Source organism: Podarcis melisellensis (genome assembly GCF_964234715.1).
Source record: "Podarcis melisellensis genome assembly, chromosome: 8".
Classification (NCBI taxonomy): Eukaryota; Metazoa; Chordata; class Lepidosauria; order Squamata; family Lacertidae; genus Podarcis; species Podarcis melisellensis.
This window is the reverse complement of record NC_138540.1, coordinates 13,086,903-13,110,577: the sequence shown is the minus strand read 5'-3', so window position 1 is coordinate 13,110,577 and position 23,675 is coordinate 13,086,903. Positions and strand designations below refer to the sequence as shown.

The 23,675-nt window shown below is 46.8% G+C and overlaps 1 protein-coding gene and 1 long non-coding RNA gene across 2 annotated transcripts; one reads left to right on the top strand and one right to left on the bottom strand.

Moving 5' to 3' along the window:
* Window positions 1-849: 849 nt before the first annotated feature.
* On the top strand, window positions 850-23,675 carry AGTRAP (angiotensin II receptor associated protein). Its single transcript, XM_081923923.1, has 5 exons — window positions 850-1,006; window positions 15,013-15,047; window positions 15,517-15,628; window positions 17,297-17,495; window positions 22,824-23,675. Exons 1-5 carry the CDS (start codon window positions 980-982, stop codon window positions 22,934-22,936), a joined length of 486 nt encoding a protein of 161 aa, XP_081780049.1. The 5' UTR covers window positions 850-979; the 3' UTR covers window positions 22,937-23,675.
* On the bottom strand, window positions 17,808-19,590 carry LOC309377057. Its single transcript, XR_014171415.1, has 2 exons — window positions 18,198-19,590; window positions 17,808-17,965 (listed from the first exon to the last, which is right to left on the bottom strand). It is a non-coding gene; the product is annotated as an uncharacterized lncRNA (long non-coding RNA).

Here is a 23,675-nt window from a genome sequence, read left to right as displayed (position 1 = left end):
ACTGGAAGACACAAGATTTACCCACCCTGGAAGAATGGCAGATGCAAGTACGTAATAGACTACAGTATATGGAACTGGCAGAAATGACCGGCAGAATCCGAGATCAAGGAGAAGAGCAGGTGGAAGAGGATTGGAAGAAGTTCAGTTTATCTACAAAAATATTGTAAGATTTATGAATGCTGAGGGCACTGAAAATGAAATGATGGGGTTCGAGTGATTAAGTTAAATAAGAGTATAAAGGGAGGGATAAAGGATGAAAGTGAATTAATGACCTTGCTGAACTAACTTCTAAAGTGGAATACAAGAAAGGAAGGCGGGTGGAAGTAAGGAAAATAAGGTTTGGAAGGTTATTAACTTGAAAGAGAGTCTCTCTTTTTTATGCTAAATTTTCTTTTTCTGTTTTTCATTTTTCTGTTTTGTCTGTATTTTTGATGTTTGTTGTTTTTTCTTAAGATTTTTGTTGATTGTTAATTTTCTGTAAAACTTAATAAAATATTATTATAAAAAAAATAGATTGTTTATATTTCTTCCGGCAATCTTAATTCCGGCTAGGGATTCATCCTGCCCAGTCTTTCACATGATGAATTCTGCATATAAGTTAAATAAGCAGGGAGACAATATACAGCCTTGTTGTACTCCTTGCTGGCAAGGTACTACTGTACTAAATCCGGCACTGTCGTATACCACGAGGTGGCTTTGCTCTGAGCCAGAGAGCGGCGGTGGCCAAAAGGGGCGCCACTCCGGATCGGCTCCGGTTCCTGGAGCTGGCCGGGCTTTGGCGCTGCCCTGTTGCCGAAGGCGGAGCCTCTCCCTCCCTCCTTCTCCGCCTGGAGGGAGTCACGGGTCTTCGGCAGGGCTGGACGGGGCGGAGCCCGGTCGGGAAGGGAAAAACGGAAGGCGAAGAAGTGATGCCAAGTCGAATTTGGGAGCCAGAAGCGGCGCGGCGCGAACGCTGCGCTGGGGCGGCTGGCGGGGCGTCATGGAAGTGCCCGCGGTGAACCTGAAGGTAGGCGCAGGAGAGGAAAGCGAGCGGGGTAGGAGGAGGTGCGAGGCGCGATGGCGCAAGGGGTTTTCCCTTGGGAGAGGGGCTCGTGCGTAAGGGAGGGCGCAAGGCCTGGTACCTGGGGGCAGTTGGCAACGGAGTAGGAGGCAGGTGTGTGCGGGGGTGCAAGAGAAAGGACTGTGGGGCTGGGTGGGGGCAGTGGGTGTGTCAAAGATGGGCTGGTGTCCAGATACGAGGCTGGGGGATGCACTGCTTGCTTGCATTTCTATCCCACCTTTTGAGCCATGGAGCGCAAGGTGGTTGGCATGGTTAATCCCCACAACAAGCCTGCGAGGTAGGCCTAGGCTGAGAGTAAGTGACTGGCCCAACGTCACCCAGTGAGCTTCATGGCCAAGTTGTCATTCGAACCCAGGACTGAGACTGACATTCTAACTCCTGCACCACGCTGCCCCGCGGACCGGGCGTGTGAGCCCGAGAACATGGTTTTGGTAAGTTGGCAACGCTAGTAAGGAGAAGCACCCGGGGCAACTTGTATATTTGGCAGCCTGGGAAGTTTCCTTGTGACGCATATTCTTTGTTACGGGCAATGGTTTGTAAAACACGCTTTGAACCTCTTCTATTCTATTCCTTGTGAAAGATAAGTAAGCGAGGAATGGATAGTGCATTTCTGGAAGGGGAGGGTGTGACTGGGATTGAGAGCAGGGATTGTTCCCTGCTTTTCCATTGCATCCGGGTTTTGGGTACTGAATGTCCATCCATGTGCAACGTTTGTGCACTGGCTCTCTAAACATGCACTCCATAATAATAATAATAATAATAATAATCTATTTGTACCCTGCCCATGGTGGTGCTGTGGGGTAAACTACAGAGCCTAGGACTTGATGACCAGAAGGTCGGCGGTTCGAATCCCCACGACGGGGTGAGCTCCCGTTGCTCGGTCCCTGCTCCTGCCAACCTAGCAGTTTGAAAGCACGTCAAAGTGCAAGTAGATAAATAGGTACCACTCTGGCGGGAAGGTAAACGGCGTTTCCGTGCGCTGCTCTGGATCGCCAGAAGCGGATTAGTCATGCTGGCCACATGACCCGGAAGCTGTATGCCGGCTCCCTGGGCCATTAAAGCGAGATGAGTGCCGCAACCCCAGAGTTGGTCACGACTGGACCTAACGGTCAGGGGTCCCTTTACCTTTACCCTGCCCATCTGACTGGGTTGCCTCAGCCGCTCTGGGCAGCTCCATGACTCTTGTTCCCCTTTGAATTTTTTTCTGCCCCTTCACCTGGGCTGATGTAATCAGACTGCTTTATAGCATCAAGGAAGGAGAGTCTACTACCACCTTCCGAGGGAGTCTCTTCCACTGTCAAACAGCTCTCACCACCAGAAAGTTCTTCCAGATATTTAGTTGGGATTGCCTTACTTGCCATTTGAATCCATTGGTTCACGTCCTAGTCTCTGGAGCAGCAGAAAACGAGCTTCCTCCGTCTTCCATGTGACAACCGTTCAGATATTTCAGCCTCCCCCAAGGAACTCCTCCCCACCCCGACACCCCATGTGATGCAAAACACTGTCCTCCAATATGTCGAAATCCACACTCGGCCATGACCCACAAAATTCCTGTTAGTGGCAGTTTTTATTGCTGTCTCTGGCCTAGACCGTCAGCTCTAGGGGAAACCAAAACCTGCAATGCTTGTTGTTAAGTTTGGAGGTCATCACATGACGATCTGATCACGTTAAAGGTTCTGTTCTTAGTTTGGGTTAACATACATACATCATTTTATTTGTATGTCGCCTTTCCATAGTTCAAACCCTGCTCAAGGCGGCTTATAGCATGAAAAAATACATCATTACAGATGTAACAGAAGTAGTCATAAACAATAAACGTAAAAAATACACATCAAAATTGAACAATTTCCACATAAATAATCATAAGATCTAAAATAAAGAGACAAAAAATAATATAAATAACAGCAACAAACTCCCCCTAAGCCTTACTCCAGCCCAAGAGTCTGTTCAGCAGCCTCAGTTTTTGTAGCTGGAGTCAGTCAGGGCCCCGATCTCGCAGGGCAGGTGGGAAAAGGCCTACAAGGTTCTAATGCTACCTTGTTTTTGCTTTATGTCCCTGGGTTTTTGTAGATACTGAGTACACCCTTGAAATAACGAGGTAAAAATCTTTCTAGTAAAAGCAGCACACCCTCCAATTCCATTTGCATTCCTATTTTCATTCACATTCAATACGTTTTTGCAACAATATCAAAAATTATCCTGCTTCTGTCCTTTTGCCTGGTATCTCAAATGACATCTGGTACAGTATCTCAAATGGTATTTATCTAACAGTAGACTGGAACTAACCCCCCCCCCCCATCATGGTTTGCACTTCCAGAGATACAAACAAGAGTGTCTCACCAGAGTGATGCATGTTCTGGTTATCTCCCACTTGGACTACTGCAATGAGCTCTACGTGGGGCTACCTTTGAAGGGGACCCGGGCCTTCTGGCGGTTCCCTCTCTGCAAGAAGCGGGGTTACAGGGAACCAGGCAGAGGGCCTTCTTGGTGCTGGCACCCGCCCTGTGGAACGCCCTCCCATCAGATGTCAAGGAAATAAACAACTACCTGACTTTTAGAAGACATCTGAAGGCAGCCCTGTTTAGGGAAGTTTTAAATGTTTGATGTTTTATTGTATTTTTAATATTTTGTTGGAAGCCACCTAGAGTGGTTGGGGAAACCCAGCCACATGGGCAGAGTATAAATAATAATAATTAAATAATAATAATAATAATAATAATAATAATTATTATTATTATTATTATTATAGTATTATAAAGAAACCATTGTTTACAGGCACTAGTTAGCTCTCCTCTTCTGCCTGCTTGGCTCTGCCAGTTCTAAGGTGCAGTGGCCTTATGAGGCAGAGCAGCGGCTGCAAAAATTACCCCCCCTGCACACAATTGGGTTGCAGCAAACCACAGTTAGCAGGAACAGTGGTTTGCAAAACCAACTTCAGACCACAGGTGGTTGTTCTGATTTAACAGTTGATTGTAGGCTTGGGTTGAGCAGCTTTGTACATTATGCTATATTGGGGGCGGGCAACGTCCCTCGAGGGCCACTTGCAATGATGGATGGGCAGTTGAGGGCCGCATGCCAGGGGCAGTGGCTGGAGGCTGCGGCTGGTGATTGCAAGAGGCACATGGAAAGTACCACTTGGGCGCCCAGGGGGCTGCTCTGAACCCCCCCCGAGGGCCACATGCCAGGTCTGTGTTGCTGACGTGTGTGCTGTGCCATCATTTAAATATCCAAACCATAGTTTGGTGTGATATAAGAAGCTGAAGTTGTCAGGCATGAGTTCGAATGCCGTCTTAATTTGCTGCAGACTTGCTATTTGGCTTTGAGTAGCTTCTGAGCCTGGTTTTTTCTTTCTGTCAAATGGAGGTGACGGTGGCCTACCTTACAAGGTCATGCTGAAGGTGATCTTATTACACAGCACCAATATCAGATGCGTCCCTAGGCCTCTCAGCGTGCCTGCCCGCTGAGCTGATTTATCTGGTTAGCAAAATGCACATAATGGGAGATGTCCTTTATTAATGTCCCCCACTTCCGTAGAGTACTCTATATGTAGAAACCTAGCTCATCAGGATGATTTCTGAGCACGGGTCCTCTTCCTTGATGTGTTAGCTTTCCAGCTGCAGGGAGAGTGGGCTTTGCTTCTCTGTGTCTACTCACAATTGTGCAGATAAAGTTTCTAAGTGGATAGTGCCTGTTGAAATTTAGAGAGCGAGAGCATGGCTCTTAACTTGGGGAGGGCATTGTGAGACGGAATTTAAAACTGCTTTGTTTTTCGGCAGCCTTGCAAATCAAAGGTTCTGTGCTATGATTGGTTTGGTTAATTATTAAAATGCAAGTGCTACTAGAAACAGATTTTCTTTCCCTCTCTCCCAACCCTCCTCTCTCTCTCTCACACACACACATGTCTAAGCAGAGTTTGCTTATATATCTCCCCCTTTTATGGGGGGATCCCCAAGACAGTGGGGTTGGTGTGATTTTCTTACGTGGCAAATCCTAAAACCCCCGCAGCATTCTTTTTAGGAGATTTTGAGAGAAGAAAGCTGTGCCAGACGCTTCCTGAGATCCAAAGTCTGCTCCTGAAGAGGCAACCCTTTTTGCATGAATCAGGGGGTTGAAACTAGGATGTTGAGGTACACCAGAGGATGGAGCTCGTGCACCCTTAATAGTTGTTTCCTGTTGCCATTAAAGGTGCAGTAGCCCTGTAATATGTACTCAGAAGTAAATTGCTTGCTCCCAGATAAGTTGGTGCTGTGTACAACTGCAGCTTTAAACTGCAGATTAAAGTATTTTCCCCTGATGAGTCGCCGGGACTGACAATGAGCAAAGTGGACAAGCGTTTGCAGAGATGCTTGCTAGTGTTGTGCCTCTGTCTCCAGGAAACAAAGCTGACCTGATGGAGCCTCCTTCTTCAGGGACAGTATACCTCTGAATTAGCAGTTGCTTCAGAAAAAAAAGCAACACAGGAGCTTTTATCTCTATGACCCATTTGTGATTTCTGGCTGACAACTGGAAGCTGGTCTACAGGGCTTTTTGGCTCAGTCCAACAAGGGAATTCTTAACTTATCTTTTACGTAAATCCATGCCTGCCCGCTACATTCTTCTAGGGCGGCCAGCAAACTCCCAAGCAGCTGATTTTTTTTGTCTCAAGGCTAGATAAAATGGGTTACTGTATATTTTCTTTGGGGAAGTCTCAGTGTGTGTGTGTCCAATGTTAAATAAGCAAGGACAGGGGTCAGCAACCTAAGGCCCATGGGCCGGAAGCAGCACACGGAGGTCATTTGACTGGCTCAGGAGCCAAGTTGCCCAGTCTGCCGCAGCGCGGCATGGGGACTCGTTTTTACGGTGCGGAAAATCGCATCTGTACAGATGCTGAAAATCGTGGGCGTGCTCTCTCTCTCTCTCTGGCCCACAGAGGGATCTCTGCAGGACCGATCCGGCCCAGGCAAGATAAACCTTGCTGACCCCTAAGCAAAGACTTACTGATAACAGAAGACTGCTGGATCAGACCAGTGGCACAACCAGATGCCCCAATTGGAAGCAGGACTCCAGGCCACTCTCCTCTCCTGTGATTTCCAGCAATTGGTATTCAGAAATTTCAGAAGATTTACAGTACTGACGTTGGAGGCTAAGGTTGCCACCTGAACCTGTCCCTAGAAAGATGGGGTTGCCCTGTTTTGGGACAGAAGTCCGCCACTGCTTGGCCCTCTTCACCGCCCTGACCTCACCTGACCTGACCTCTCCTCCTCTCTCTGCACTCACGTCTCTTCCGATGCCAGCATGGGCAAGAGGCTGGAGCTGCAGTTCAAGTCACCAGTGGGAACTGGCCATCTACCTCTGGCCCCTGCCCATCCTTGTGAGTCAAGGGGAAAAGTGGGGCCAGGGTGGCGAGGGAGACGGGAAGGTGGAGCATTTGGTATTATGGGGGGGTGCCCCCCAATCCCCACCCTCTGACCCATCCTGTATTTTGCCTGACCAAAGCTGGCAGCCCTAGGAGGCAGAGCGTAGACATCAGGACCAGTAGCCATCAGTAGCCGTCTCCTGTGCTTGCCGAATGGAAGGTCGGTGGTTCGAATCCCCGCGACGGGGTGCTCTGTCTCAGCTTCTGCCAACCAAGCAGTTCAAAAGCACACCGGTGCAAGTAGATAAATAGGTACCACTGTGTCAGGAAGGTAAATGGCGTTTCTGTGTGCTCTGGCTTCCATCACGGTGTCGCGTTGCGCCAGAAGCGGTTTAGTCCTCTGGCCACATGACCCGGAAAGCTGTCTGTGGACAAACGCCGGCTCCCTCAGCCTGAAAGCGAGATGAGCGCCGCAACCCCATGGTTGCCTTTGAATGGACTTAATCATCCAGGGGACCTTTACCTTTTTTACCTTTACCATGAATTTGTCCAATCCTCTTTTAAAGCAGTCCTTTTAAAGCTGTCACTGCCTCCTGTGGGAGTGAGTTCCATAGATTAACTCTGTGCTGTGCAGATAAGGTCTTTCTTTTATCTGCCCTGAGTCTTCCAACATTCAGCTTCAGTGGATGGTCCCAAATTCTAGTATTATGAGAGGGAACCAAGTTTTTCTTTAACATCTCAATATCCTCACATTTGTTTATTTCCAGCATTTGCAGCCAGAAAGGCTTCCAGCGTGACTTGCATACAATCAGTCAAGACAAGGCAGGCTTGCAATCTACATATAGAAACAAACAAACAAACAAACAAACAAACTAGGGAGGGAAGAGGAGAAAATCAAACTTGCGCACTTATTATATAGTTGTTCTTCTTTTGTTCTTATTTATTACATTTGTATACTGCCCTTCATCCAAAGATCCCAGGACAGTTCCCAATATAAAAATACAAAATAAAAACATAGAATACATAATAAACAAAATCAAAATCAATAACTCCCCTCCCATAGACACATAGAAAAGGCCAGAGAAACATTTTCGCCTGGCACCTAAAGAGATGTAATGAAGGCACCAGGTGAGCCTCCCTGGGGAGAGCATTCCACAAACAGGGAGCCACTGCAGAGAAGGCCCTGTTCTCGTGTTGCCACCCTCTGGACCTCTCGCAGAGGAAGAAGGGCCTCAGATGATGATCACAGGGTCCAGGTCAGTTTACATGGGGAGAGGCGGCCCTTGAGGTATTGTGGTCCTGAGCTGTTTAAGGCTTTATAAGTCAAAACACTTTTAACTGGACCCAGAAACTACCGTATTTTTCGCTCTATAAGATGCACCAGACCACAAGACGTACCTAGTTTTTGGAGGAGGAAAACAAGAAATAAAATATTCTGAATCTTAGAAGCCAGAACAGCAAGAGGGATCGGTACGCAGTGAAAGCAGCGATCCCTCTTGATGTTCTGGCTTCTGGGATAGCTGCGCAGCCTGCATTTGCTCCATAAGACGCACATAGATTTCCCCTTACTTTTTAGGAGGGGAAAAAGTGAGTATTACAGAGCAAAAAATACGGTAATTGGCAGCCAGTGCAGTCAGGCCACGATTGGCATTATGTGAGCAACTTGGCTGCCGAATTCTGCACCAGCTGATACAGTACTTCCAAACCATGTTCAGAGGCCGCCTCACATAAAGTTACAGTAATCTAATTTAGAGGTTACCAGAGCATAGACAACAGAAGTTAGGCTATCCTTGTCCGGACCACTTGGCACATTTTTGAGAGTTAGTGGTGGTGTCCTTTCTTGAATTTCACAGCAATCACCTAGGCGAAAGAGAACAAGGAAATGGCAACGATTGAGCAAACAGAGAACCAAAAAGAGGGTAGAGAACAGATGTTTCAGGTTGGATTCCTTTTACATGATGACCAGTGATTACTTCACTATTTCCTGAGCTGGGAAGAAAACATCATTCATTCACTTCTCTCAGTGTGTCCTCTCTGATGTCTTTGTGCTCCACAGATTTGCCCAATCATGGTCTTGTCATTCTGGGGTTTTCTTAAAAATGAAACTAAATGTGTAATCCGGATTGCTTTGCAAACCTGCCTTTTTAAGAGCTCCCTTAAAGAATGCAAAACATATCTGCCGATGCATAACTAATGGAAGTAGTAACTTTCCTCAAGTGCTGGTTTTTATTTTTGTTCCTTGGGTGCAGTGTGAAATACCTGTTCTTTTATATTTGTGGTACTGCATCAAGGTCCTGAAGTTCTACTGGTCAGCTTCATTTGCTGGTCTCACTAGGGTGAGAAGTGGCAAGCAGGTGTTTATTTCTTTACAAAAGTATTTCTGTACCACCCTTGTCAGGGAACTGCCATCGGAGCCAGAGGCGGAGGGAAGGCTCCAGAGGGATGCCGGAGAGGGTCCCAGTAGGGAGAGAGGCAGCCCATCTGCTGGGGAAGGAAATCAGCGTAACACCAGTGGAGAAGGGGGGCAGATGGGGGAATTGGAGAGGAGGCTCCAGGACTCCTCGCCGGAGACCAGCGGGGAGAGCACGGGTCCTCCGCTGCCCACACCCTCCCTGCGCAGAAGACTTCCGCGCAGGGAGAGTAGGATGAGACTTGGCGTCAAAAGAACTTTGCTGCAAGAAGTTCAAGAAACGCCCACTGACGGATTCTGCCAGCGATTGAAACAGCCACGGGTGAGAGGCTGTCCAGACAGAAAGGGTTCACCCAGGTAACCTAGCCAGGAGTGGCGACAACTTACACACGAGCAACCCCTAGAACCATTACAACTCTCTAACAAAATATTAGAACAGCTTGCAGCAATATCAGTGTGTGTTTTTAAAGCATTAAGAGCAGCACAAAACAACCATTAAAATGACTAGCTACTCACTATTTTTTAAAAAATAAAATTTCACAGGGCTGTTTTCATTAAAAAAAAAAAAGTTTCAAGAGACACCTGAAAGTCAAAAGTGAGGATGTGCCCTAGCTAGCTGCTATTGGCTTAGCTGCTGTGATGTCAGAGACAAGGCAGCTCCTGGGAGATCATAAGAGTCTTATGGAGGTTTTTATGGGTCTTCTTTTCTTTGGTCTGCGGCCAATAATGAATAAAACAGAGGCCTTTGTGGTGGCCTTGAAAGTTGATCTCCATTTTTTGGCATCTCATCAGTGGGCCCCCCTCGCAGCCTTGAAGGAGAGGTTGTGTGGGGCACTGTGTGCTTATGGATCAATTTGCAAATAGGCTGTCAAAATCCTACTCTGTGAGTTTTGGAGAGGGGAAAAAATCAAGAAGGCCTTGAGGAATTCTAAAACTCCCAGCTATTCCTGACTCCTTGGAACCAGTCTTAATACCTTGTAATGAATCGTTGGCTTTTGTGAGAGTTTCCTTCCCTCCCCTCGCACCAAAAAACACCCCCCAAACCCGCAAGCAATTATGCATCAAAGGTTATAAAATGTTTACCAGGTTCCTGTGGGCAGAGACCACCGCCCCCTTCCAGTTTTTCATTCTGTAAGCCATAAGGGGGCAATTAATTTTGTCAAAAGTCCAGCTGTGTTTGCAGAGGGTCTAGGTGTTAATCGTGCGGTGGTCTCGAGGGCATTTACAGAGCTTGGGGAGGAGCAAATTTTTTTAATTAGCTGAGGTTCTTTTTAATGAATGTTGCATATTGAGTGGATGGCTGGGGGGGGGGGGCAGATTTTTAATTAGCCAAGGTCTTTTTTAATGATTGTTGCATATTGGCTAAACACCCCCGTCCCCAGAAGCGTTGCTGCTTAATATAATTGGACATTTTTTAAAAAGCTGTCAGCTTAGACGTTGAATATATTAAACGTTGTCGGTTTCAATGATTAATATACAGAATTATATTTTCCCTGTTTGCTTAGGGCTTTTTAAAGAGAATTACCGTAGTGATAACGGCATTGCGACATGTTACTGGTTCAGGAAATTGACAAATCTCCAGTGGCATTTCACTGGCCTTTGCATATATCTTATATATGTGGTCTGTTGTTGTTTTTCCATTCCTTTGACAGATGATGTTTTACTCCACTTTTCAGTCAATATTGGCTCTCGTTGAATCTTATACTGGACCAGAAACTTTCAAGGATTTTATTATTTGCGTGTACATTATTTTAATATGCCAAGACATTGGGCTGTATCCAATTTAGTTGGATATAACTAAGCTCTACTCAAAAGTAGACCCATTGAAGTTAATCAACCTGAGTAAGACTAACATGGGAGACAACCGAATATCTTAAGCATGTGGTGGTAGAGGCTTGGTAGGGAGGGAAGGGTCCTTCTCACATGCTCAGAGGCACGTCTAAGAATATTAAGAATTATTTTGCTGGACCGCACCAAAAATCCAGCAGCCTCTTTTGTGACTGCAGCTAACCAAATGCCTCTGAAGAGCTCACAAATGGGGGTGGGGAGAGGGCCTATGCCCATAACGTCTGGCATTCAGAGGTATACTGCACCTGTCAGTGGAGGTTTTGTTTGGCTCATAGCTGGTGAAAGATTTTGTTTATCTATTATTACATTTCATTTATGTGTCTATTAAAACATGTTACATGTTATTGCATCCAGACACATACCGTATTTTTCGCTCTATAAGACGCACCTAGTTTTTGGAGGAGGAAAACAAGAAAAAATAATATTCTGAATCTCAGAAGCCAGAACAGCAAGAGGGATCGCTGCGCAGCAATCCCTCTTGCTGTTCTGGCTTCTGGGATAGCTGTGCAGCTTGTATTCGCTCCCTAAGACGCACACACATTTCCCCTTGCTTTTTGGAAGGGAAAAAGTGAGTCTTACAGAGCAAAAAATACGGTAGATGCTGACATGTTTTAATCCCTTCCAATTATTTGTAGCTGCTTTTCATTGTCTTTACCCGTTTCTTTATTGATGATTTTAATATGTCTTTGTAACCTGCTTAGAGGTTTTGCTGCACCATCAAGTGCTGTACCTCAGGTTACATACGCTTCAGGTTACAGACTCTGCTAACCCAGAAATAGTACTTCGGGTTAAGAACTTTGCTTCAGGATGAGAACAGAAATCGTGCTCCGGCAGCGCAGCAGCAGCAGGAGGCCCCTTTAGCTAAAGTGGTGCTTCAGGTTAAGAACAGTTTCAGGTTAAGAACAGACCTCCAGAACGAATTAAGTACTTAACCCGAGGTACCACTGTATAGAAATTTTGTTCAATGAAAGAAACAAATTTAATGAATTTCTATCCCACTGTTCCTCGAAGGAGCTCAGGAAAGGCATTGGTGGTTTTCTCCACCTGCTCCCCTCCTTATTTTATAAAGCTCACAACAAATCTATGAGGCTGGTTATGCTATGAGAGGCATCAAGCCGCCCAGGATCACTCAGTAAATGTCATGTGGCTGAGTGGGGGATTTGAACCCCAGACTCCCAGGTCCTAGTCCAGAACTCTAACCACTACACCAGGGGTCGGCAAGGTTTAACGGCCATGGGCCGGATCACTCCCATGGAGATCGTCCATTGGCCGGACTGGTGCAGCGCAATGCCAGAAATCGTGTCTGCGCATGTCCGCGGCACTGGAAATTGCTTCTGCGCCTGCCAGATGCCAAAACCGTGCCTGCGCAGAAGCGATTTTGGGCATCTGGACATGCACAGACATGATTTTGGGCGTCTTGACATGCGCAGACACGATTTCCAGTATCTGTGCGTGTGCAGACACGAATCCTGGCACCGCTCAGTGAGTCCTCGCACCGTGCTGTGCTGATTTAGCACAGCGCTCCGGGGACTCGCCTAGCGGGCGGCTCGGTTCGGTTTGGGGGCAACTCGTGGGCCGGTAAAACGGTCTTTGTGGTCCGCATCCAGCCCATGGGCCGCATGTTGCCGACCCCTGCACTACACCAACCCTGGGTTTCTCCATCTGTCTCCCATAAAACAAATTTTAGAAAGCCATTCCAGTTGGTTTAATCAGTGGGTCTTCTGGCAATGCCTTTTGTGTCGTTTTTGCAGCACAGAGGCCGTCCCCTGGGTTTTCTCTTTTTTTCTTTTTTTTAAAAGAATAAATGATATTTATTAAGTTTTCCATTTTAACAATCCAATCAAACCACATCTTATATTCTGAATTATACATATTATTCAATAATCAGTCCAAATATTGTGTCAAATTATAAATTTTTGTCCCCCGGGATTGTCTTAAACCCTAGGCTGAATCCTATAGGAAGGAAGCTGTGGAAAATGGATGCTTGACACAAATTTCTGGACTGGGATGTTTGCCCAGTTGCGTCAATAACAACAACAAATTCTCTTGTCATCGCAGTTCAGAAAGGACATGTTGCTCCTAAAACACAAACACCCTTGTACGTTTTCTGCTTCCAGTTTTTCAGCAATTTTATTTCATGCTGCCTCATATCAGGAAGAAGGAAATGGGTTTTGAATGCATTTGGTGCTGCTTTCAGACATTGCAAAATCACTGAGCAAGCAGGTCTTGTTTAGAACTTGCGTAGAGCCCCAAATAAAATAAAATTAGTTTATTAAAGTGTATGGTATCTGCTCTTCAGCTGTGGCTCTCAGAGTGGCTGGTTTTCAAACAGCTTATTTCTTGAACGTTTTGGCTCCCGAACACCACAAACCCGGAAGTGACTGTTCCAGTTTGCGAACTATTTTTGGAAGCTGAATGTCCGACTGGGCTTCTGCGGCTTCCGATTGACTGCAGGACCTCCCTGCAGCCAATCTGAAGCCGCGCTTTGGTTTCCGAAAATTTTGGAAGTCGAACGGACTTTGGAACGGATACCGTTTGACTTCCAAGGTAGGACTGTAGTTACTTAAAGCTGAGGGTACTCCTGAATACAGTGGTACCTCGGGTTAAGTACTTAATTCTTTCCGGAGGTCCGTACTTAACCTGAAACTGTACTTAACCCGAAGCACCACTTTAGCTAATGGGGCCTCCTGCTGCTGCTGCGCCACCGGAACACAATTTCTGTTCTCATCCTGAAGCAAAATTCTTAACCTGAAGCACTATTTCTGGGTTAGCGGAGTCTGTAACCTGAAGCGTATGTAACCAGAAGCATATGTAAACCGAGGTACCACTGTACATCACTGTCACTAGAGGCCCAAGTGTGTGGCTAAGAGTGCCTTTTTCCACTTTGTCTGGTTTGCCAACTACAGCCGTTCTTGGATGGGATAGCCTGTTGGGGTTTCTTAATATTGAGGTGGTCAATGGTGCTACTCAGAGGTGTGTGTTTGTAATTCTAACAGAGTCCATATATCCAGAAACACCTACTGTGATAGTGCCAATACCTGAGATGATGGGGCATCCTGGATTTCCTGCTTTGTGTATTTTGGGTAGAAGATAGAAGGTACCTGGTCAAGGTTCTGTTGGTGTGTTTGAGTGGATCTGTTCTTGGATGGGGGGGGTAGCTCTTTAACAATCTTATTCAGTTCTTTTTTGTATTCCCGTGTGGGGTCTGAGTCCAGTTTTTTGTAAAAGGCAGTACTGGAGAGTTGCCTGTGAGCCTCCTGGATGTCATCAGTTTTGTTCATGATGACAACAGCTCCACCCTTGTCTGACTCTTTAATTATAATGTCTGGGATGTTCCTGAGATTGTCTATGGCCCTCATTTCAGCATGCTTGAGATTTTGTTGTAAGCGATGGGGTTTTATAACCTGCACGGCATCACATCTGTGAGCTCTTGCCAATACAGCACACCTGAGGTATCTTAACAATTGAACTAATTAGCAGGGGGAGTTTACCTGCTGCACCGAATGCAGCGATGTGATAGGGTAATTGATTATTCTGAAAACTGTATTTAAGTTGACCAAATGCTTTGTTTGGTGTAGAGTGGTGAGTTGCAGCTGTTTGATTAGTGATTAAAAATAAAAGATAAGCAAAGACATTGCAGGCAAGTTTTTATTCCATCGCCCCAGTCGCTGCGCAAACTCGGTTGGCAAACATAGCCTGACCACTGTAGTCTGTGCACTGGTAACTTTGGGGCTAGATTACTACAATGCGCTCTGTGTGGGGCTGCCCTCGGGTCTGGTTCACAACACTGTGTCGAGATTGCTGACAGGAGCTTTTTGTTGGAGTTTGGGATGCCTTTGTTAAAGCACTGGCTGCCCATCTACTGCCAAGCCAGGTTCAAGATTCTTCCAGTAATTTGCAAACTCTGAACAACTTAGGTCCATGATAATTCAAGGATCACCTGAACCCTCATATGCTGGTTTGATCACTAAGATTGTCTGCAGGAGCGTTGCTGTCATTCTGCAAGTTGGTGAGGCTCATTTGTCAACAATGAGTAACCGAGCCTTTAGTACCATTGGCCCAGTCCTGTGGAACTCTCTGCCACTAGAGATTCAGCCAGGTGCGCTTTCTGTGCCAGCTTTCCACGCCTGCTAAAAACCTTTCTGTTATGCCAGGCCGATGTAGGCAACTAAGAGTACTTCCCCCACAATGTTCTACTGATACTAGCTTTTAACTCTTATGCTTTTAACTTGTTTCTAACTTTTTATGCTATTATTTTATACTGCTATAACTTGCGATAAATTCCTATGGCACAACACTATCTAGATATTTTGGGAGATTAATAATCAGACTACATTGTTTTCTCCTTTCCACCTGCAGGCTATCATCCTGGTACACTGGTTGCTGACAACATGGTAAGTTAGTAATACCGTGTTTAATTATGATAATCTGTTGATTAATTCATTTGTGGCACACCCTCCCTAGTGAGGGGTGCCTGTCTCCATCCCTATTAACTTTCAGGAAGAATTTGAAAATGCTCCTTGTAACCCAGGTGCATTTGCTGGCTGAAGAATACTGTTGTTGTTTTTAAGTGCTTTTGGAATGATTTAATCATGCTGTCACTGGCTACTAGCCAGGGTGGCTTTGCTCTGCCTCCACAGTTGGAGGTAGCAATGCTTCTGAATACCAGTTGCTGGAAAGGGCAGGAGGCAGGAGCTGCTCTTGTGTTCGAATCCTGATTCTGGGTTTCCTGTTGAGACATCCGGTTGGCCATTGTGTAAACAGGATGCTGGACTAAATGGGCCATTGGCCAGATCCAGCAGGCTCTTCTTACATTCTTTTATTTTCTTTCTTTTGCTCTTCATCCTCTTCTGCCCTGGACAGGGGCTGCATGGCAAATTGGCTGCCAATTTCCTACCCGTGGGGTAACTTCACCATTCTCGCCCTGGGCGTCTGGGCAGTAGCCCAAAGGGATTCTATTGATGCAATCCTCATGGTAAGTTGTTGTTGTTGTTTAAAAAAACCCACCCAAATCACCATGTTACGAATACATTTGCCTGATGAAAAAGGATTTTGGTGGATTTGTTGATTTCAAGGTGGATGTCCCTAGTTTTAACATGCCTATGAGAGGTGGGCTGGTCACCATGGTACAATTAGGACCTGTAACAAAGCCTTGCTGCCTAGAATCTTTTTATTCAGGCTGCCTGCCAGGCAACTGTACCCTCATTTCAGGAGACTCCATTCCACTCCTTCCAGTTTCACATCTCTCCCCAACCCCCTTTACAGCAAAAGGGATCTGGAGGCGCTGCCTGTTCCCAAGTGCCCTGGCTTTGCAGTGCTTGGAAATGTTGCACGGGGGGATTTTGAGATGCGGGTTGTGCTTCTGCAAACCGTTGAATGCCTCCACGCCTGCTGATAGCCTTCTTGTGCATGCACGATTGTTTTTTTGGCACTCAGAGAATGAGCCTGCTATCGGTATACAGTGGTACCTCGGGTTAAGTACTTAATTCGTTCCGGAGGTCTGTTCTTAACCTGAAACTGTTCTTAACCTGAAGCACCACTTTAGCTAATGGGGCCTCCTGCTGCCACCGCACTGCCGGAGCATGATTTCTGTTCTCATCCTGAAACAAAGTTCTTAACCCGAGGTACTATTTATGAGTTAGTGGAGTCTGTAACCTGAAGTGTATGTAACCTGAAGCATATGTAACCCAAGGTACTATTTATGAGTTAGTGGAGTCTGTAACCTGAAGTGTATGTAACCTGAAGCATATGTAACCCAAGGTACCACTATACAGTCATACCTCAGGTTATAGCCGCTTCAGGTTGCGTTTTTTCGGGTTACGCACCCGCCAAAATCGAGAAGTACTGCAACAGGTTACTCCCAGGTTTCGTTGGTTGCGCATGCGCAGAAGTGCTAAATCGCGCTTTGCGCATGCACAGAAGCGCCGAATCACAATCTGCACGTGCGCAGATGTGCCGCTGCGGGTTGTGAACGTGCATCTCGCATGGATCATGTTCACAACCTGAACGTCCACTGTATACCAGAAATGGGTTGTCCTCTACTTGTTGTTGAACCACAAACTGCCACTATCCTTGGCTGTTGAACCATGTCAGCTGGGGCTGATGAGTCGAACGACATCTGGAGAACTGCAGGTTCCCTGGTTTATAGGCTATATCAGTTGGTCCTCTGTCCCTGAAATAGACCCTTACTTGCCTTTACTGCCCCCGGCGACCTCCATCACAACAATGCCTTTTCTTCATGGAGAGCTGGGCAACCTGTGAACCCTCCGTCTGTGTTTGAACTCCGCTTCCCATCATTCTGGACAGTTGGCCATGCTGGCTGGGACTGATGGGAGTGGTAGTTCAGAAAGGCAACCATCACTTGCCTTCACTGCCCCTGGTGACCTCCATCTTTGTTCATGGAGAGTTGGGCAACCTGTGGTCCTCTGTGGTCCTTTGTTCATGGAGAGTTGGGCAACCTGTGGTCGGCCATGCTGGCTGGGACTAATGGGAGTTGTAGTTCAGAAACGCTTGCCTTCACTGCCCCCGTCTGCCTCCATCGCAACTGGAGAGGCCACAGATGATCACCATCCTTGGCTTTATAGGCTATAGTTGAATGAAGGGAGGGATGAGCGGTGTCTTGTACCCCTTTCTCTCCTTCCAGTTCCTCACTGGACTTCTGCTGACGATCCTGACGGACATAATCCACTTCAGCCTGTATTACCCTCAGTCGTCTTCGCTGCCTGACACCACCCGCTTCAGCGCCGGCATGGCCATCTTCAGCCTCCTCCTCAAGCCCTTGTCTTGCTTCTTTGCCTACCAGATGTACCGGGAACGTGGAGGAGAGTATGCCTTCAACCTAGGTAGGCGGCCATCGCTCAGTCGCCTGGGTTTTGGTCCTCTGTGGACGGTCCCGGCCCTCATGTCCTCTCCCATGTGGCCCACCATGTTCTTTGGCCCTGCCGATCGTAGCCAAACTTCCGCCCCCTTCTTTTTTCTCTCTTGTCAGCTTCTCGTTCATCTTCCTTCTTAAGTCGTGCATCCTTTTCTCCCTCTGTTTGATTTCTTTTCCCTTGCAGACTGGGAGGCTTCGTCAGAGCGATACTCTGCCCAGGATGGTATTGACTCCACTGCTTTATCCCTCCTTTGCCATTACTGAAATGCCTTCCTTCAAGTTTTCTTGCCTTTGTATGCATCTCTGCTCATTTGGAGACAGGCATTAGCCTCCATCTTCCTCCTGGAAGCTTTTAAGAACACTTTTTAATGAAGGTCAACAAATGTGAGGAGAGAAGGTCTCTGAGAGCAAGATGGCTGCCCTTGAGGCAATAGAGGCCTTTTGACATGAAGAGTATCTTGGAGAGCAAAATGGCCGCCCTTAAGGCAGTAGAGGCCTTTGAACATGAGGAATTTGTCCGAGAGCAAGATGGCCACCCTTAAGGCAGTAGAGGCCTTTTGACCTGAAGAATATATTGGAGAGCAAAATGGCTGCCCATAAGGCAGTAGAGGCCTTTTAACATGAGGAATTTGCCTGAAAGCAAGATGGCCGCCCATAAGGCAATAGGGGCCTTTTGACATGAGGAATTTGCCTGAGAGCAAAGTGGCCGCCCTTAAGGCAGTAGAGGCCTTTTGACATGAAGAATATATTGGAGAGCAAAATGGCCGCCCATAAGGCAGTAGAGGCCTTTTGACATGAGGGATTTGTCTGAGAGCAAAATGGCCACCCTTAAGGCAGTAGAGGCCTTTTGACGTGAAGAATATCTTGGAGAGCAAAATGGCCGCCCATAAGGCAATAGAGGCCTTTTGATAGGAAGAATAACTCTGAGAGCAAGATGGCCGCCCTTAAGGCACTAGAGGTCTGTTGATATGAAGAATTGTTCTGTAAAATGGGCCCTTTGATATGAGGGTGTGTAGCCTTGGCAACAGAAGTGTAAGCACAGGGGTAGCCCATGTGGTGTTTTCTAGATGTTGGACTACAACTCCCATCATCCCTTGACCTCTGGCCATGCTGGCTGGGGCTGATGGGATTTGGGAGTCCTGACATCACCTGTCAGCTACTCCTAGTGTAGAAACTGTCGTGGCTTTTGAAGTTCTTAATTAAAAAAAAAACTTATTTGATTCCCTTTAGCAAGCTACAATTCCAAGAGGGAAGCCATATATCTCTCCGGAATCAGCTTAGGGCCAAGGTTCTTGCAACAATGGCTGTTTTTACTTGCACTGGTTGGGTTCAGGTATCCCCCAGCTGCGATGAGAGAATTAATCTTCAATGATCACAGTATTCAGCGGAGAAGGGAATAAAATCCTGTCAGCTTGCTCTGTGCAGCCTTTTTATTTATGTCCTTGTCCCCTGGTGCAAATCCGTGACACCCTCCTTTTCAGAAAGGTGTCCTCCATATCTGTATTCTGCAAAAAAGAGGAATTTATTTAAAACAGATGTGGGGTACCTTTAGCTCTTCGGTTTCCTGCTCCTGATTTGTAAGAACATTTTGGGGATCTGTAAGGACTGGTTCACCTTTTATGGTGGAATTTCTCTGTTGTGTTTTTTGGGGGGTTTTTTTTATGAGGGGGACGACCTTTTGGGACTCAAATAAAGGTGTCGGTCGGATAGACCAGAGCACATTGTCTCTTCAAAGAAGCAAAGAGTGTTGATGTCAGCTTATTAGTGCCAATTCATGCTTTTCAACCATCATTTTGTTGATAGCAGTGTCCTTTCTGAGCCATATTTGGACCCTTCTGCTTCTGGGCCTGTTTTGCAAACTGCAGGGAATGGGGTCAGTGGGTATATTAGGAGGAAACACAAGTCTTAACCACAAAGACCGCCTGAAATAATCATACACACATATATAATATCAAACTAAAGTCAGAGGTACACCACAAATTCTAAACACATCCATCGCACACTGGTGAGAGCCAGTTTAGTGCAGTGGTTATTGTATTATGAAAAAGCTTTAATAAAAAACTTTTTTTTTAAATAAAAAATGTCTTTAACAATTAAATGAGGGTGGGAAGGTGAACCACGTGTGGCACCTTGAGTTCCTCTTAGGTAAATGTGGGATATAAATGCAATGAAAAAAGCACACACATCTCCCCAGAGAATCCTGGGAACTGTAGTTTCCCCCTCACAGAACTACACTTCCCAGGCTTCTTTGGGTGAAAGTCATGTGCTTTGGGTATGCTTTGAATATATGGTGCGGATCTCTACTTAGTTCTACTAAGAGGACACACATTCATATTAATGGGCCTAAGTTGTAGTCATTAATTTCAGTGGGTCTACTCTGAATTCAACTAATGTTGGCTACAACCCATCTCATGTAAAAATGAGTTATTGTATTTGGACAGCATGCTTTCTATATATATCTCTTGAGGAAGGCTCGGTGATCCTATGTACATTTACCTGAATGTAAGCTGAACTCAGTGATGCTTACTTCTGAGCAAAATGCACGGGCTGGCAATTTGTCTACTCACAAACCATTTCCACTGTGTTCAGTGGGCCTTACTCCCACTGAATTGCTGAGTTCAGACTCCTCCATCTCTTGCCATGCAACTCTTTAGTAAAAAATAATAATAATGAATTTCCAAAGTGTGCTTCTGAGAGATTTTAATTTAATATGAAATGAGCTCTGACGACTATAATGGGCTCAATCTTTTCCCCAACACTGAACCAGATGGGGTTTTTTTTTGGGGGGGCTGCATTCAATGCCATTTTGTTTGTCAACAGCACCTGATATCCGGGGAGAGATTGCCTCTGAACATGGAGGCTCAACTTTCATTGACCAGAATAACTTAATTTTCTTTAGAATGATTTAAGCCTCAAGAAACACTGTGATATTTTACACATTTAAACAAAGCAACACTTGAATTGAAACCTAACGAAAACAGAAATCTTATTAAAGGCCTACCTAATCCAGTGTCCTGTTGCTATCAGTGACTAGAAATCACACAAGTGGGGCATATGTCTGTCATGGTGTCTCCCCTGCCATTTCAGGGGTGGTGAACACTTGCCCCTCATGGTTGCTGAACTACACATGAACTACATGAACTCCCATAATCCCTGCCTGGGGGTTAATGGAGGCTGGAGGTCTACAGATTCTTCCTCAGGCCCAAAGACCATCACTTGCCTTTACTTCCCCCTAGCTGCCTCTGTTGTAACTCCATTACTGCCATGTGCCTTCATTGGCCCAGGCTGCCTGCATCACAACTCTGCTCTCTTTTAATGGATGAGAAACCTGCATCCCTCCAAATTTTGCTGGATTCCAGCATCATTCTGGCTGATGGGTGTTGGAAGTTCAGCAACATTCAGAAGGTCACAGGTGCCTGCCCCTGTTCTAAAAGCTGGCCTTTAGAGGTAGACTGTCTCTGGTTTGGGAGGCTTAGTTTAGCTTTGGTGGTCAACAGCTCCATCATATATAGACCCTAGGGACGGGGGTGGCGCTGTGGTCTCAACCACTGAGCCTTTTGGGCTTGCCAGTCAGAAGGTCGGCGGTTTGAATCCCCACGACTGGGTGAGCTCCCGTTGCTCTGTCCCAGCTCCTGCCAACCCAGCAGTTTGAAAGCACACCAGTGCAAATAGATAAATACCGGTGTGTTTTTTTTGCTCTATAAGACGCACTTTCCCCCTCCTAAAAAGTATGGGGAAATGTGTCCTCATTTTATGGAGCGAATGCTATCGCTGAAGCCAGAAGAGCAAGAGGGATTGGTGCGCAGCGATCCCTCTTGCTCTTCTGGCTTCAGGGATAGCCACGCAAAGCCTCATGAGCGCAGTGGGAGCGTTCCTCCCTCTTCACTCAAGAGGCTTTGCATTGCTTTCTTGTTTTCCTCCTCTAAAAACTAGGTGCGTCTTATGGTTGGGTGCGTCTTATAGAGCGAAAAATACGGTAGGTGCTGCTGTGGCAGGAAGGTAAACGGCATTTCCGTGCGCTCTGGTTTCCGTCACGGTGTCCTGTCCGCATGCTGGCCACATGACCCGGAAAGCTGTCTGCGGACAAATGCTGGCTCCCTCAGCCTGAAAGCGAGATGAGCGCCACACCCCATAGTGGCCTTTGACTGGACTTAACCGTCAAGGGGGCCCTGACTTTTTACCTTTCCATAGATAGACCCAAGCTCCTGGAGTTTACCAAACTATTTTTAAAGTCAGCAAAGACTGGGCCAATGGACTCTAGGGTTTTTGCATGAAGAAGGTGCGGTAGAGCATGTGCAGAGTGCTTCCCCACCTAGTCGCTCACAGTAACCAAAAGTGTCACCTGAGAGGCAAGGTTTCCTGGACACAAAGCACCTATCCCGCATTTTGGAAATTGATCCCTGGCAATGGACAAAGAAGTGCAATGGCTAAGGGAACTTGTGACTCTCCAAACATGGTTGGACTGCCAACTCCCATCAGCCAGCATGGCCAATAGGGACAAGGATGGGATTTGTTGTCCATCAACCAGGCTGCCTGGCCATGCATAAAAAAAAAGATGGCAGAACTGAGAAGGAAGCAGGGGCAGTAAAGGCAAGTGATGGTCTGGCTCATTGATGGCATTTGAGATGAGATTCCACTTCCCATCAGCCACAGCTGCCATGGTCAGTGGGTCCCTAGGGAAAAGTGATGGTCTAGTTCAGAGATGGAAAAACAGTAGCCCTCCAGCCAACATGGCCAACGGCCAGAGCTGTGATGCAAGGTATAAAAGGTAAAGGGACCCCTGACCATTAGGTCCAGTCGTGACCGACTCTGGGGTTGCGGCACTCATCTCACTTTACTGGCCGAGGGAGCCGGCGTTCAAGCTTCCGGGTCATGTGGCCAGCATGACTAAGCCGCTTCTGGTGAACCAGAGCAGCGCACGAAAACGCCGTTTACCTTCCCGCCAGAGCAGTACCTATTTATCTACTTGCACTTTGACATGCTTTCGAACTGCTAGGTGGGCAGGAGCAGGGCCCGAGCAATGGGAGCTCACCCTGTCGCGGGGATTCGAACCGCCGACCTTCTGATTGGCAAGTCCTAGGCTCTGTGGTTTAACCTGCAGTGCCAACCACGTCCCATTGATGCAAGGTATAGGGGGCTGTAAAGGCAAGTGATAGTCTTAATTCACGGATCGGAAACTTACAGCTCTCCAGTTGCAGCTCATCCCAGCACTTAGATTCCTGCTGGGAACACCTTGAACCCTGGGTGCTGCATCCGAAAGCTAAAAGCTGTCGCTTTCCCCTTTCCTTCCGCACAGGTGTCCTCAACGTCGGGCAGGACCGCAGCTCGTACCAGCCCATCGACCACCCTGAGCCGCCACGCCCCTACCCAGACGTGGCTACCAAGACCTCTCCACCTCCCCCTTATTGAGGCGTCCCCTGAACCGTCCAAAGAACACTGGGCCCTTTCCTTTGCTGCGCTGGGGAACAAAACCGTCTTCGCCACTTAGCCCCAACCCCACGTCTTCCTCCCCACCAGAGGAAGCGTGGTTTCTAAAAACCAGTCTAGGAGGGGAGGAAAAAAACTTTGGCGACAAAGCAACCTGTGTTCTCGTTCCTCCCGAACGACTTGAGGGTTTTCTCATAGTTTCTGCCGCAAATCCAGAGCGCACCTTGGACAACGATGTTTTAAAGTATTCTCTCCCCCCCCCCCGATCCCAGAAATGTCATATGTACAACTCTCTGCAATTTCCTTCTGCAATAGCAAAGTTCTCTGTATTTTCCCCCAGCCACATTGATGCTGATCGATTCAGCCTCTCAAGGCTACCCTGGGAAGAGTAGCCCACCCCCAATAAAATAGCCCCCCCTCACTAAGAGACTCAGCAAGAGAGTTGTTAGCTGGAGGGTCTGTCTGCTTACAGGAGCCAGCTAACTGATTATTTCCAAAGAGCAATCCATGTCCTCGCCCGTTGCTGCAACTGTGCCATTTTTTTGCCAATGATTTGCTGCAGGCACGCACCTTCTGATGACTGCTGTAGGTGTGCTGATCGTTTTTCTCTCTCAAAAACACTTTTGTGCCTTAAAGAAAACACACAGCCTTCCTTTCTTCCCATGATATTTGTTTGTATGATGGTTTTCCTGAAGAAAATTAAAGAACCTTTTTAATAAAA

Coding starts and splice junctions, on each gene's coding strand:
- AGTRAP (XM_081923923.1), top strand. CDS start 980: ATGGAAGTGCCCGCGGTGAACCTGAAG. Junction 1,007..15,012: donor TGCCCGCGGTGAACCTGAAG/GTAGGCGCAGGA, acceptor TTCCACCTGCAG/GCTATCATCCTGGTACACTG. Junction 17,496..22,823: donor AGAGTATGCCTTCAACCTAG/GTAGGCGGCCAT, acceptor CCTTCCGCACAG/GTGTCCTCAACGTCGGGCAG.